The 14,037-nt window shown below is 39.5% G+C and overlaps 2 protein-coding genes and 1 pseudogene across 2 annotated transcripts; 2 read left to right on the top strand and 1 right to left on the bottom strand.

Moving 5' to 3' along the window:
* The first annotated feature begins 63 nt into the window (after positions 1 to 63).
* On the top strand, positions 64 to 1,076 carry LOC106447358 (protein EMBRYO DEFECTIVE 1674-like). Its single transcript, XM_048775922.1, has one exon. The coding sequence runs from the start codon at positions 64 to 66 to the stop codon at positions 871 to 873; it is 810 nt and encodes a 269-aa protein (XP_048631879.1). The 3' UTR covers positions 874 to 1,076.
* On the top strand, positions 867 to 4,157 carry LOC106449123 (protein NETWORKED 2A-like). Its single transcript, XM_013890933.3, has 2 exons — positions 867 to 1,209; positions 1,300 to 4,157. Exons 1-2 carry the CDS (start codon positions 1,035 to 1,037, stop codon positions 4,011 to 4,013), a joined length of 2,889 nt encoding a protein of 962 aa, XP_013746387.1. The 5' UTR covers positions 867 to 1,034; the 3' UTR covers positions 4,014 to 4,157.
* LOC106362142 lies at positions 4,128 to 8,074 on the bottom strand (annotated as a pseudogene).
* Between the last annotated feature and the right edge of the window lie 5,963 nt (positions 8,075 to 14,037).

The following is a 14,037-nucleotide window of genomic DNA, read 5'->3' on the forward strand; positions in this document are numbered from 1 at the left end:
TTATGAGCATTTTGCTTCCATTTCTTTTGTTTTTCTCGGGATATTCTCGAGACGCACGCTGTGATGGCGACGAAGTCAAAACTCCAGTCACTCTCAGCACGCCGTTCCTCGCCGCGTACTCGCTCGGGAGCTGTGCGAGAACCTATTTCCACACCGGCGGCTCCTTGCTCCAGATTTGTGCCAAAACCCAATTCGGACGAGATCCCCCCACGCACGCCCTTCTCCTTCAAGTCCATCACACCCACCACCCTAAAGTCCGTCTCTTTGTCCGACTGGTGGCTAACTAAGAAGGCCAACGAAACGGGTTTGGGCGTTTCAGGCTTCGAATCAAAAGGCGGGCCTGAGGTGAGACTCTTCTCATCAGCAGCAATCTCAACAAGGCATGACAGTACCACTCTCGAAACATCTGATGGCCTCACCGTCTCTATCAGCGGCTTCATCAACCGCTCTCGTTCTTTCCAAAACGGGTTTTCGTCTGAGGATTGCAACCGTTTCCTCTTAGGGTTTCCTTACCACTGGAAAGACTACACTGAAGAAAGGTTCGTGGAGGAGGAGAAAGATCACTGCGTTTCCTTTGATGATATTCCTGTGAATAGGTTGCAAGATGTTCTCTTTACGGCTTCTCCTCGCTTTCAAGCTAAGATCTTGGATGATGCTGTTGACAGTTTGAGAGATTTGCTTCGTTCTAGTACTGAGAAGCCAGACAAGGAGTGTCGGACACCAAGAATGGATGGTGGAAACGAGGAGAGTTTGGTTTTGAGTGTTGTGGGAGTGAAGACTCGAGGGATGGTTAGAAGGAGAGAGGAGGGTGAAGCTTCCATTGGGGAAAGAGTCCTCAGATCGTCCAAGAAGAACAAGTTTCTACTGAATTAGCTTTTAGTAATATATTTTTTTGGATTGTTTTGTGGGATGTGAAATTTCTTATTTTATTGGTCTTATCGTTTTTTGTTATTTGTCATCCTAGAAATGAGGTTGATCAAAGGATCCCACCAAAATACTCGGACAAAGACTATTTCTCTCTTTTTGTCTGATCAATGTTTTGTATTTTACGCAAGCATATACGCCCATGTTTGATTCTTCTTTGTCAAGCATCACATTCGGCCTCTGACAAAAACATGTTGCAGAGAGCAGCGAGCAATGCGTATTCATGGTGGTGGGCCAGCCACATCCGTACAAAGCAATCCAAATGGCTCGAACACAATCTTCAAGGTACCTTCTATTTTTCATCATGTGTGTGTGTGTGTGTGCCCATTGTTTTGTTTAATCTCTCACTAAACAAAGAATCCTCTTGTGATTTAGATATGGAAGAAAAAGTTGAATATACTCTTAAGATCATAGATGAAGATGGAGACACTTTCGCCAGAAGAGCTGAGATGTACTACCGTAAAAGACCAGAGATTGTTAGTTTCGTGGAGGAGGCTTTTCGATCATACCGTGCATTAGCTGAACGCTATGATCATTTGTCTAGAGAGCTTCAAAGCGCAAACCGCACCATCGCCACTGCCTTTCCTGAACATGTTCAGTTTCCTTTGGAGGATGATGAAACTGAAGATTTCGAAGGGAATCCACGGAAACAACCGCATCTTCATCTGATTCCCAAGGGAAGCAACATCCCTCAAGTCCCGGAGATGCCAATGAAAGAATTCAGGAGTCAGTCTATGATGTTGTCAAGAAAAGGACCAGCTGGTCTGAAAAGGACAGTTTCTTCTGCTTTAGCAAAGCGGGAAGCGGCGGTTGTGAGTTCAGGATTGAGTAAAGAAGAAGGGTTGGAGGAGATTGATAACCTTCAGAAGGGGATCTTGGCGTTGCAGACGGAGAAAGAGTTTGTGAGGAGCTCATATGAGGAGTCTTATGAGAGGTACTGGGATTTGGAGAATGAAGTTGCTGAGATGCAGAAGAGAGTTTGTAGCTTACAAGATGAGTTTGGTCTCGGTGCTGCCATTGATGATAGTGACGCTAGGACATTGATGGCGAGCACCGCCTTGAGCTCTTGTAAGGACACACTAGCTAAGCTTGAAGAGAAACAGAAGCAATCTGTTGAAGAAGCAGAGATTGAGAAGGAAAGAATCACCACTGCTAAGGAGAGGTTTTATGCCTTGAGGAACAAGTTTGAGAAACCGGAAAGTGATGATCATGATAAGTTCATTAAGACAGAAGCAAAAGTAGATGTGGTTCAAGAATCGAGCTACGAATCTGAGAGAGAAGATTCAAATGAGAATCTAACTGTTGTGAAGCTTGCAGAGAAGATTGATGATCTTGTGCAGAAGATTGTTTCGTTGGAGAGCAATGCTTCGTCTCACACTGCATTAGTGAAGACATTAAGATCAGAGACAGATGGTTTACATGAACATATACGTGGTCTAGAGGAGGACAAGGCGGCTCTTGTTTCAGATTCCACGGATATGAAACAGAGGATAGCAGTTCTTGAAAAGGAGCTGAGTGAAGTTAGAAAGCTATTCCAAAAGGTAGAAGATCAGAACAAGAGTCTACAGAAACAATTCAAGGAAGCCAATTGGACTGCTGATGATTTATCTGGCAAGTTACAAGATGTGAAGATGGATGAAGATGTCGAAGGAGCCGGAATTTTCCAGGAATTGCCAGCTGTTTCAGGATCAGAAGATTATCTGAAGTCAATCACGAAGGAGACGGAAAGGGAAAGTAGTGTTGAAGACAGGAAGAAACATGCCATTGTAGTTAAAGATAGTGAAGACACTGAAGGAGCTCAAGAAGAGAGACCTGAGACTAAAGATTCCTTTGCTTTGTCAGAAACAGCAAGCACTTATTTTGGAACAGAGGGAGAAGAGCTGGTAACAGAAGACGAAGATGAAGAGACACCAAACTGGAGACAGTTGTTACCAGATGGCATGGAGGACAGAGAGAAGGTTCTGTTAGATGATTACACATCAGTGCTAAGGGACTACAGAGGAGTAAAGAGAAAGTTAGGCGAAGTCGAGAAGAAGAACCGAGAAGGATTCTTCGAGCTGGCATTACAGTTAAGAGAACTCAAGAATGCTGTTGCGTACAAAGACGTAGAGATTCAGTCTTTACGCCAAAAACTAGGCACGCTAGAGAAAGACTCTCCGCATCAAGTAGAAGGAAATAACCAGATGGAACATGATCAAGGACAGCGTGAAAGTGTGAGCATTTCACCAACTTCTAATTTTTCGGTTTCCACTACACCGCATCATCAAGTAGGAGAGGTGAAGAGAATACCTGAAAGGACAAATTCAGATGAGGTTAGGGTGAAATTTGCAGACGTTGATGATAGCCCGAGAACAAAGATTCCAGCTGTGGAAGACAAAGTGCGTGCAGATATCGACGCTGTCTTGGAAGAGAATCTAGAGTTCTGGTTAAGATTTAGCACATCGGTGCATCAGATACAGAAGTTCCAAACAACAGTTCAGGATTTGAAGTCAGAGCTAACGAAGCTGAAAATCCAAAGCAAACAACAGCAAGAATCTTCAAGAAGCAAGCACGCAGCTGCATCAGAGGCAAAACCTATCTATAGACACCTAAGAGAAATTCGAACAGAGCTGCAGTTGTGGCTAGAAACAAGTGCAGTTCTTAAAGACGAACTCCAAGGAAGGTTTGCATCGCTAGCTAATATACAAGAAGAAATCGGGAGAGTCACGGCTCACTCGGGTGGTAGTAAAGTAAGTGATTCAGAGATTAGCAGTTACCAAGCTGCAAAGTTCCATGGAGAGATACTTAACATGAAACAAGAGAACAAAAGGGTTTCAAGCGAACTTCAATCGGGTCTTGATCGTGTAAGAGTGTTGAAGACAGACGTAGAGAGAATTCTAAGTAAACTGGAAGAGGATATTGGGATCTCAAGTGCAACAGAAGCAAGGACAACTCCGAGCAAGAGCTCTTCGAGTGGAAAAGCGAGGATTCCATTACGGTCATTCTTGTTTGGTGTCAAGTTAAAGAAGCAGACAAAACAGAAGCAAGCTTCAGCATCTCTCTTCTCCTGTGTTAGTCCATTTCCAGCTCCGCAACAAGAGTCTAGTTAGGTTTAACCTGGAAAGCTCCTCCCTGAATAATCAATCAAGTCATGTGTCTGTTATTTTCCTTTCCTTTTAGTTCCTTGTTTTCTAGCTTTACTGTCTTTGTACCAAAACTATTGCTTTAAATCAAACTGTATCTTCTTTCTGCTTTACTGTTTTCTACTAGACCTTAAAAATCTCTTTGGAGTAAGTAGTGAGTATTACTACTGTACATTATCGTATTCCAGTCCTAAGAAAACACAAGAATAAAAGCACTAAAACAATGCACGAAATATAAACTACAACCCCTTCTTCTCGGTCCCTGTAACGGTTGCAACATCCGGACTTTTCCCTTGGATTTTGATTCAGCCTCAGCCACCACAAGCGGTGAAACCGTGGTACTACTCTCTTTTCCAGATGGTTTAGCCAACGAACTTTTCTCGGTACCACTACCAACTTCAGTCTGAGGTACTTGGGTATGCTTAGGCAAAAGACTAGGAGTCTCCACCTTTGCAGCCACCGGTTTTGCTGTGGTAATCACTGAGTTCGTTGAGATGGCTTTATTTGATTGAAGTGTTGGTGTAACTATGGGGTTTGCTATGTTTCCCTGTGTCTGCACACTAACAGGCTTGCAAGTAGCAGTAACTCCCGCTCCCGCATTTGGCTTTTGTGGAATTACATTAGCCGCAGGAACTCTCTGTGTAGGGGCCAATCTTGACAACGCAAAACCAGGAGATGGATTATTCTAGATTGTAGGCCCTTTGGAGAAAGGAGCCATAGGTGAAGAAGATAGCACGTGTCTTGGGCTTCCAGTAACTGCATTCCTTACATTCGAAGGTCCAGCGGCAGCAACACTCTTTACTGGCTCAGTCTTCGATGCTGATATAATACTTGACGGACGAGGCAAAGACACCGCGGAAGCGGCTTTTACAGGCTCAGCATTTGGTGCTGATATAGTACCTGACGGACGCGGCAAAAAGGCTACCGGAGCGGTTTTAAAGGGTTCAGCCTTTGATGCTGATGTAACGCCTAATGGACGTGGCAAAATGGCTGCTGAAGCGGTTTTGACAGGCACAACATTCGGTGCTGATGATATACCTGATGGACGAGGGAAAGAGGCTGCAGAAGCGGCTTTTACACGCTCAGCATTCAGTGCTGATGATATACCAGATGGACGAGGAAAAGACGTGGCAGAAGGGGAAGCCTTCTTTACGGGTTCAGCATTCAGTGCTGATGATATAGCTGATGGGCGAGGGAAAGAAGCTGCGGCAGGGGAAGCCTTTATTACGGGCTCAACCTTTGGCACTGATGCGGTAGTTGCCAGGCCAGACATACAAGCTGCAGCAGCTACTGAATTAGCTGTTACCATTAGTGCTGACCTCGAAGTGGAATTTGCTGTTGTTTTCTTTGCAGGTACTCGAGATTTTGTAGTTGGAATCGATGTTGCTACCCGGGGGGTTGCTTGAACTACTGGCTGAGACTGTTGTTGACCTTGCAATGAATTACCATTGTTGGCACCATTGGCTTGTGCTCCCGTGATGGTACCGGATGTACGCACTGGAGGTATGCCTAAACAAACAGTCATATGACAAATCTAACTCAGAGAAGTGTTGGGACTTGAACAATCAAAGAAAGTATATTATAACATAACCAGAGCCTAGACGAACTTATAAATAATAGAATTAGCTAGAAAGGATCTTCTGTTAGCCATACCTACTGCAGCCTTTTTTGAGGGAACTCGATTTCCCACTGCCAAAGATAATGCACGATTAGCTGCCATTTGTTCTTCTGTTCTGTGTAGGCCAGATTGGGTAGAAGAGTTTGAAGTATCACCCCTTTTCCTTAAAAATCCCCACCGCTGCAAATAAGAAAATTCAGTTTGTTACCACCAACACGATGAAAGAAATATGCTATATACAAAAACCATCATAGATACTCATCCAAAATAGTCCTCGTAAATCTTTCTTCATACTACTATACCTGACACCATCAAATATAATTTGACGAGAAAAAAACAAAAATGGTGACAGGAAAGAATGCATAAACTACACAAGAACGCTCATTCATGCTGACACAAGAGGATGCACAACGTATATGGAGATTATTCAAAAATATGAAACAAATCAGCTAAGTAAAATTACAACCTGCGAGAGTTGTGAGACTGTTCTCTCTCCTTCAAATTCTTCCTTAGAAATAGTCACCCAGCTTCCTTCACCATGTCGTTTCACAGCAGCGATCAGCTCCTCATCCTCCTCAGCTGACCATTTTTTCCTTTTCTTACGAGCAGCCACGCTACTGGCTAGCCCATTTCCATTATGTCCCTCAGCTGCTTTCTGAAGGGAAATAGGAAAGGTGATATTCATCCCTTTTGACGACCAATACGAGTCTGATGGTTCCTGAGGCCCCCTGTGGCCATAAGGTATATTTATGGTCAAGGGAGCCTCAAAAGTTGAGTCTTCAGGAATGTCTAAATCACTTGGCACAAAGGAAGAAGCAATCACCTAAAACGGAGATAAATCAGGAAAACTTAGCATTTGAATCATTAGGAACCCAGAATAGGCAAATTGATATACCCAAGAACAGTAGTCACCACTTAAATTATTAGGAAAACTGCATGGTAGTATGGAAGCCACTAGCTGAGACTCTAATAATAAATGCTCCACCAATTACTTTTTGGAACTTAGCATGATAAAAATTCAAGACCAATACTGCCGGAGAATGAGAAAGCTAGAGAAATGAGGATACAAAAGTAAGCTCCTTGCCACAGGAAGAATCCAATCCAATTTTGGTGAACATAATACTGAACGTTTCTACTGACCTTCATGAGCTTATCAAAAAACAAAACTGAAAGATCCAACCAAAGGAAAATGCATTCATGATCTGCTAGTTCTCTCATAAGTAGGAATATAAAATCACCAAATAATTTCTGAATATCGAGAAAGCTATCAACGGAATCATATATACGAATATAGTATAATACAGAATAATAAATTCAAGGAAAATAGATAAACATCAGGAACTCATATATCTCTCATGAGATAAAATACCACAGAGAAACAGCAGTTATGAGCAAAGGCATAGAGAAGCAGCTCTCTTTTCTAGAAACTGAACAAGAGGGGGGGTTCAAGAAAAAAGAACAAGGGTCTCAGAATAGTTATCCATCTTACTTTGACATGCGCAACAGCTTCGGATACTGCATCAACATTGACTGCAGGGGAAGTTTCCAACTCACACTCCATGTCACTATCATCATCCTACACAAGCAAGAGTTTGCAATTAACGAACAGCAGCTATCTGCAAGGATACGCTATTAATAGGGATCCCGTTATGAATAGAATCATTAGCAATGCTAAATTGAGTTTGTAACAAGATGCATATATAAATCATGGTAGAATGTAAAGCCCACAAAAGCACAACAAGACAAATGATACTACTAATAATAACAGACCAAAGATTGAGCATTGGGGAGTAGAGAGTCTCGATAAGCAAGATGCCGCCATAGCAACTGATAATCTCTAGCACTGGTGATTCCAGTACTAGTCTTCTTCACCATCTCGTTCCAGTCCATCTTGGGTTCAGCGTAATAGGCCATTTCTTGAAGCAGTTGCAGTATCGTCATGGTGTCGTATCTGTAAATAAAAGAGTGTTCCTTCCTGGAATCAATGGAAGCGGGGAGAAGGAAAGCGAATAACGAAAGTTAGAAGAGAGAGAGACCTTTGCAAAAGAGTGGCCATGTCTTCTTCACTGATGAACTCTTTCCTCTTCCTATCAATCATTTTTGTTCGTGTTTGTAAACACCAATCACGGCGGCGGAGTTAGTTCAAACGAAACGGCGGCGAAAGAGCAAGCAATATTGGGGAAGGAGAGCGGTTGGATGACAGGAGAGAAGCGGATGCTCGAGACAAAGAGAGGATAGTGGTGGCGCGTGGGTTACACGCGTACGGTTTGGGTTCTTTGTTCTGAGGAACGGTTACAGTATTGCTCGGCGACTAAACATATCAGAATCTACTGTTTAACATTCCCACCGAACAAAGTTTCGTGGTAACTTGTTGATGTCTTTTCTATACGAGAGTAATTATTTGGAAACAACCATAAAACTATAAAAGTAAAAAACTAGGTAAATTTAAAATTTTGATAACAGACTTGCTAACCTTCACAGAATATACAATAACAAAATGCATATATTAAAACCTTTATATCTTTTAATATAAAACTTAATCTAATCGGTCGATGCAACATTAGTATTTTTTTTATTTTCACAAAAATTTAGAGGGTGTATTCAGTTGCGAATTTGAATTGATTTGTATTGAATGACTAATGTATTATTTAAATTTAAACTTTTATAAAGCTTTTTACTTTTTTGAAAAAAAAATAGTGTTATTGAACTTGTATTTAAGAAATTATTTTTAAATTCATTATTATTGAAGTATTTTAAGTTGTGAACCTTTAAAAAAATAGTAATTTTAAATTATTTTAGTGTGTTTTCTTAGTTAAAAATAATAAAACTAAAATTGCATGGTTTTAAATGAGATTCTATAACGATTTAAACTAAAATTATGTAAACTCTCTAATTCATCTACAATCATCTTACAACTCACTCAAAACAAAATTATTTAAAAAAACAATCATCTTACAACTCACTAAACGAAATTATTTCAAAAACAAATATTTGATAACAAATGATAAATAAAAATGAGATGTGTGGTTTTCATTTAAACCCACTCCCAATAATATACATGATATGTTTTAGACTCAACAACACTTCATATTACTACCTTAGCGAAATCATCCCATCTGCCGGTTGCCTTAATCATAACCTAACACCATATGCGACCCATCGATCCATAAGGATAGGACCATACTTAGGGTCTATAGGCTAATATAGCTGGTTTGAGTAGCCTACATGAATGCACCAGACAAAGATAATACACTCACTACAAGAAAACACAAGATTAACGATGAAAATTAACGAGAAAAACTGGTCCTCGTAAATTTACGTTGACTTTACGAGAATCTTACAAGGAAATTTACAATCAACGTTAGTTCGTCGTAAAATAACGAGGAAACGATTTCCTCGTAAAAACCACGTAAGGTAACTTCGTTTTTACGAGGAAAAACTGTTTCCTCGTAAACTCGACGTAAAAGTAGCATCTTCTTTACGAGGAAATATTTTATGTTTACTTAACGAGGAATTTTCGAGTCCACCCACTTTGTAATTGTAACACGTTTTTTGTTTCGGCTACCTTACTAAATTCCACATAATCACGAGTAATGAAAATGATGATGTTTTTGGTGATGACGAAAATGTCGATGTATCTGACTGATGTATTTGTGTTTTAATATGACTGATTTTCAGACTTAATGCATGTGATTTGATGGATCTAATCATGAAAATCTATTTATATAATTTAATTTTATGTAATGGGGTTTGAATTAGAAAGAAGAGATTGAGATTATTAGTTAAGGAATTGTGGTTTTAGAATTTGGAGTTTAGAATAGATAGAAGAGATTGAGGTTAAAGGGAGGATGGGGTTGGGGTTTGGGGTTTCAGTAGGGATTTAAACATAAGCATAGTTATTTCCTCGTAAATTAACGAGGAACTTACGACGATTCTTAAAAATAAAGAATGCAGCACTCGTTAATTCCACGTAAGCAGAAATTGTCGTAAAGACCTCATAATAAAAAAACGCTGGCCTCGTTCATTCCTCGTAAAAATAAAAGCGGGCCTCGCTAATTTCTCGTAAATTAACGACGATGTTACGAGGAAACGAAACGGGAATAAATTGGTTTGCCGTGATCAAAGTTACACCTCGTAGACAAATCATCAGTGGTGAAGAACCACCATTGCAAGAAGAACAGATAGATGAAGTTGAGGTACCTGAACAACAAATTGATGACATCCTTCTCATTGATCCGCATAATCATGAGTACGAAGATATTACCGACGATGCCACGGACGAAGCTGTTGAAGACGAGTTTGATGAAAATGATGATGTTTCTAGTAATGACGAGAATGTCGATGTAGCTGATTGATGTATTTATGTTTTAATATGATTGATTTTCAGACTTAATGCATGTGATTTGATGGATTTAGTCATGGAAATCTATTTATATAATTTAATTTTTGTAATGGGGTTTGAATTAGAAAGAAAGAGATTGAGATTATTAGTTAAGGAATTGTGGTTTCAGAATTTGGGGTTTGGAATGGATAGAAGAGATTGAGGTTAAAGGGAGGATGGGGTTGGGGTTTGGAATATATGAAGTAGAAGATAAGGAAGATAAGGAAGAAGGGGTTTGGGGTTTCGGATTTTAGGGATTTAAACATAAACGTAGTTATTTCCTCGTAAATTAACGAGGAACTTACGACGATTCTTAAAAATAAAGAACGTGACACTCGTTAATTCCACGTAAGCAGAAATCGTCGTAAAGACCTCGTAATAAAAAAACGCGGGCCTCGTTCATTCCTCGTAAAAATAAAAGCAGGCCTCGCTAATTTCTCGTAAATTAACGACGATGTTACGAGGAAACGAAACACGGGCCTCGCGAGTTCCTCGTAAATAAAAACACGGGCCTCACGAGTTCCTCGTAACTTTACGAGGAATTTACGACATTTCATAATTTCCTATATATACACGCGAGTTCTCACTTCCCATTTCGTCTCAACTTCCTCTCCCTTTTGTAGCTATGGTACGCTCTCTATTTCCTCTCTAATTTGATTAGTTTAGGTAGATTAGGTGGTTAGTGTAGGAAATTTAGATAGTTTTACGGATTTTATGTTAACTAGTGTTGATTAGGTGGTTAATGTAGGGAACTTAGTTAGATTTATAGAATTTGTTAATTATTGTTGATGTTAATTTTAGGCGAATCATCATCCGTCACACATGCCGACGCGGATGTAGAGAGGAGGAGTGAGGAATTCTACCGGGGATGAACGACCCTTAGTTTTTTTTTTTTCGTTGGTTGTATTATAAATTCAAAAATTATTTATGTATAAATTATTTTCGTATTTAATATTAAATTAGATTTTTATTAAATAATTAAATAAATTGTTTTTTTTAATCTGGAAAATATAAAGTCAAAGTAAATTCTTAGCTAAATTACGACAACCTTACGTGGAAATTTTACGAGGAATTAACGAGTAAAATATTTACGTCAACACTACGAGGAAAGATTAACGAGTATTTGACATGGAAACATTTACGTGTTATTTACGAGGAAATGTTTTCAAGGTATTTACGAGGAAATGTAGCGTCCCCCTTACGTGGAAGGGTTACATGGTTTTTACGACGAATACTTTGCTTCGTCTTTACGAGAAAATGTTTTCTCGTTAGTTTACGACGAATTAGTGAGGAAATATGCGTTACGACGAACAAATAACGACGAAACGTGTTTCCTCGCTAATTCCTCGTAAAACTGATTTTACGACGAACCTACTACGAATTTCGCCGTCGTTAATTGTGTGTTTTCTTGTAGTGACTCGGCCTCAACTCTCAATCATCTAACCAAACAATCCTAATCTAACCCAAAGGCCATGACCATGAACCGGCCAGCCATAGACCTTCGTTCCTAACCATCGTAGTCACATTAGCCAATCAAAGAGAATAAGAAGAATAAGAGAACTCACAAACACAAAAAATACCCTTTCGTTCCTTTTCCAAATCCGACAAACCATCTCGCCGGACAGCCTCAAACCAACCGAGCACTCGCCTAACTGAACCCACCACTCGGCCTTAACCCTTTTCTGATTAGACCTCTCTCTCTCTCTCTCTCTCTCTCTCTCTCTCTCTCTCTCTCTCTCTCTCTCTCTCTCTCTCTCTCTCTCTCTCTCTCTCTCTCTCTCTCTCACTGATCTCTCTATCAATCTCTCTTTCTCTTTCTCCTCTCACTCTTTCTCTCACAATTTTTATGGTCAAATAGAACTTATGCCAAAAAAGGAGGAAGTGGCGATGTAGATTATATAGACAAGGGAATCTGGTCGATGGGACACCAATGGCAAGGGCTGTGTCCACTAGTCCCAACCATTGTGTCCCTTAACCCAAATGTTGCAACCATTCGACCCAAGCATCACGAACCTTCAACCAAGGCATCACGACCCTTCACCCATACCCATTCCCATCTTTCCTCTACCCCACAACCACCTCGGCTAAGCCCAATCCTAATCCAACCCGAGTCATCCTGGCCCAGATCTCGCACCCCTCAACTACCACCGACCAGACCACACCGGACCCAGCCTGTACTGCACACTACTTAACCCAACCGCCTTAGCTTGTTGAGCAGGCCGATCTGGTTAGCTAACTATGATGAGCTGACTACAATATATTGACCTAACCTCAGCTTTCTACACTGCCATATACAATCCTGAGCTAAACGGCAACTTAGTTTAGGTCGAGAAAACTACCCAAGCTTCTTATTTGACCTAAGGATTACGCCTATGGAGTATCTGGGTCGACGGTTCAATCGAACCTTGACTACGCTTGTCCATAGGACGTCTGCCTGACCCTTGACAGGATCTAGGGTGTTACAAGAGTCCTTCTCGTAATTTTTTGTACGCTAACTATGACTTCGAATATACATAATTTAACTATAGTATGTACACTCTATGAGTTTAGTCTATTTGGAGTTTCTTGTTTAAGATATTAGATTTGTTTGCTTAAACTAGTAACAAAAAGTTAAAGGGTTCAACATTGTTTTCATTTAATGTAATAAATATAATTGAATAATAAGACAAGTATAGATGTCATCCGGATACAGAAATGTGCTTTTATATGCCAAATTGAAATTGTGTGGATGTTGTGGCTAATTTAATCGATCTGTGGAGTCATAGATTAAGAAGTTGATAAAACATCAATTGGGAAGTGTGTGGGCACTAATATCATGGAGAGAACCCTTTATTGGAGTGTGCAAAAACTAATCTAATAAATAAGACCATTTTTGTTCATTGGGTGTATTAGTGTCGTATTTGTTATATGTTAAGATTAAATTATTTATATCCGGCATGATATGTACAAATCTATAAACTTTGCGTTTAGTATTTCATATCTTACTGAATGTTCTATATTGCTCTCACCCCTTTTTGTTCTTCACTTCAAGTGAGACAAACGAATAGATGATATTCGGATGGATCGGTGTTATTTAATAGTTTTTCATTTGGATGTTATTTAGATTTGAAAGATGTGCAAATGAGTTATAACTTATTATCGGTGGCAAAGCTCTTGCAGCTCTCGAGAGAAAATAAGAAGGGTGTTAAATGTTAATTAAATGTTTGAGAAAATTATTGTTCCTGTGGAAGAAAACAAAGACCCAGTCTCGGAAAAATACATGAGCCTGGCCAAATAATTGTGCCTGAGAAAGAAAACAAAGAATAGTCTTGGACACTTTAGCCATTTAATGGTAGCCATTTAGGGATGGGCGTTCGGGTATCCATTCAGGTTCAGGTCGGGTATATCGGATTTTCGGATATTTCAGTATAGAGGTATAGAACTTGTTCGGGTATTTATGTACTTCAGATCGGATTCGGATATTTTTACTTCGGGTTCGGTTATTTCGGATCGGGTTCGGATATTTAGATTTTGAAAAAAGAAAAATTTAAATTTTGCATTTCTCAAATTTCTTGTATTTAAAAATATAACTTTTACTTAACTAATTTTTAATTTTTGATAGATTGAATGGTTAATAGATTTGGACATAACATTTTGAAACTAAAAAAGACATTAATTTGGTTATTGTTTTTGAATTTTGGATGTAACTTTTTGTTAATTTTTGAAATAAAAAGTTTGACATGCATTTCAAGTGAGTACCAAATCATTTTTTCAGTAATTCTATGTATATCATATGAACTTAAAGTATGTGTAGTATCAATATAAATATTTTAAATAAAATGAGAGAAGTAAATTAGAAATATATGGTTAATTATACATATGTTCAGTTATCTTCGGATATCCATTCGGGTTTGGATATTACATGTTCGGATTCGGATATCCAATCTCTCCTAATTCAATACCCGTTCGGATATTTTGCTACTTCGGTTCGGATTTCGATTCGGGTTTTTCGG

This window comes from Brassica napus, chromosome A1 (genome assembly GCF_020379485.1).
Source record: "Brassica napus cultivar Da-Ae chromosome A1, Da-Ae, whole genome shotgun sequence".
NCBI lineage: Eukaryota > Viridiplantae > Streptophyta > Magnoliopsida > Brassicales > Brassicaceae > Brassica > Brassica napus.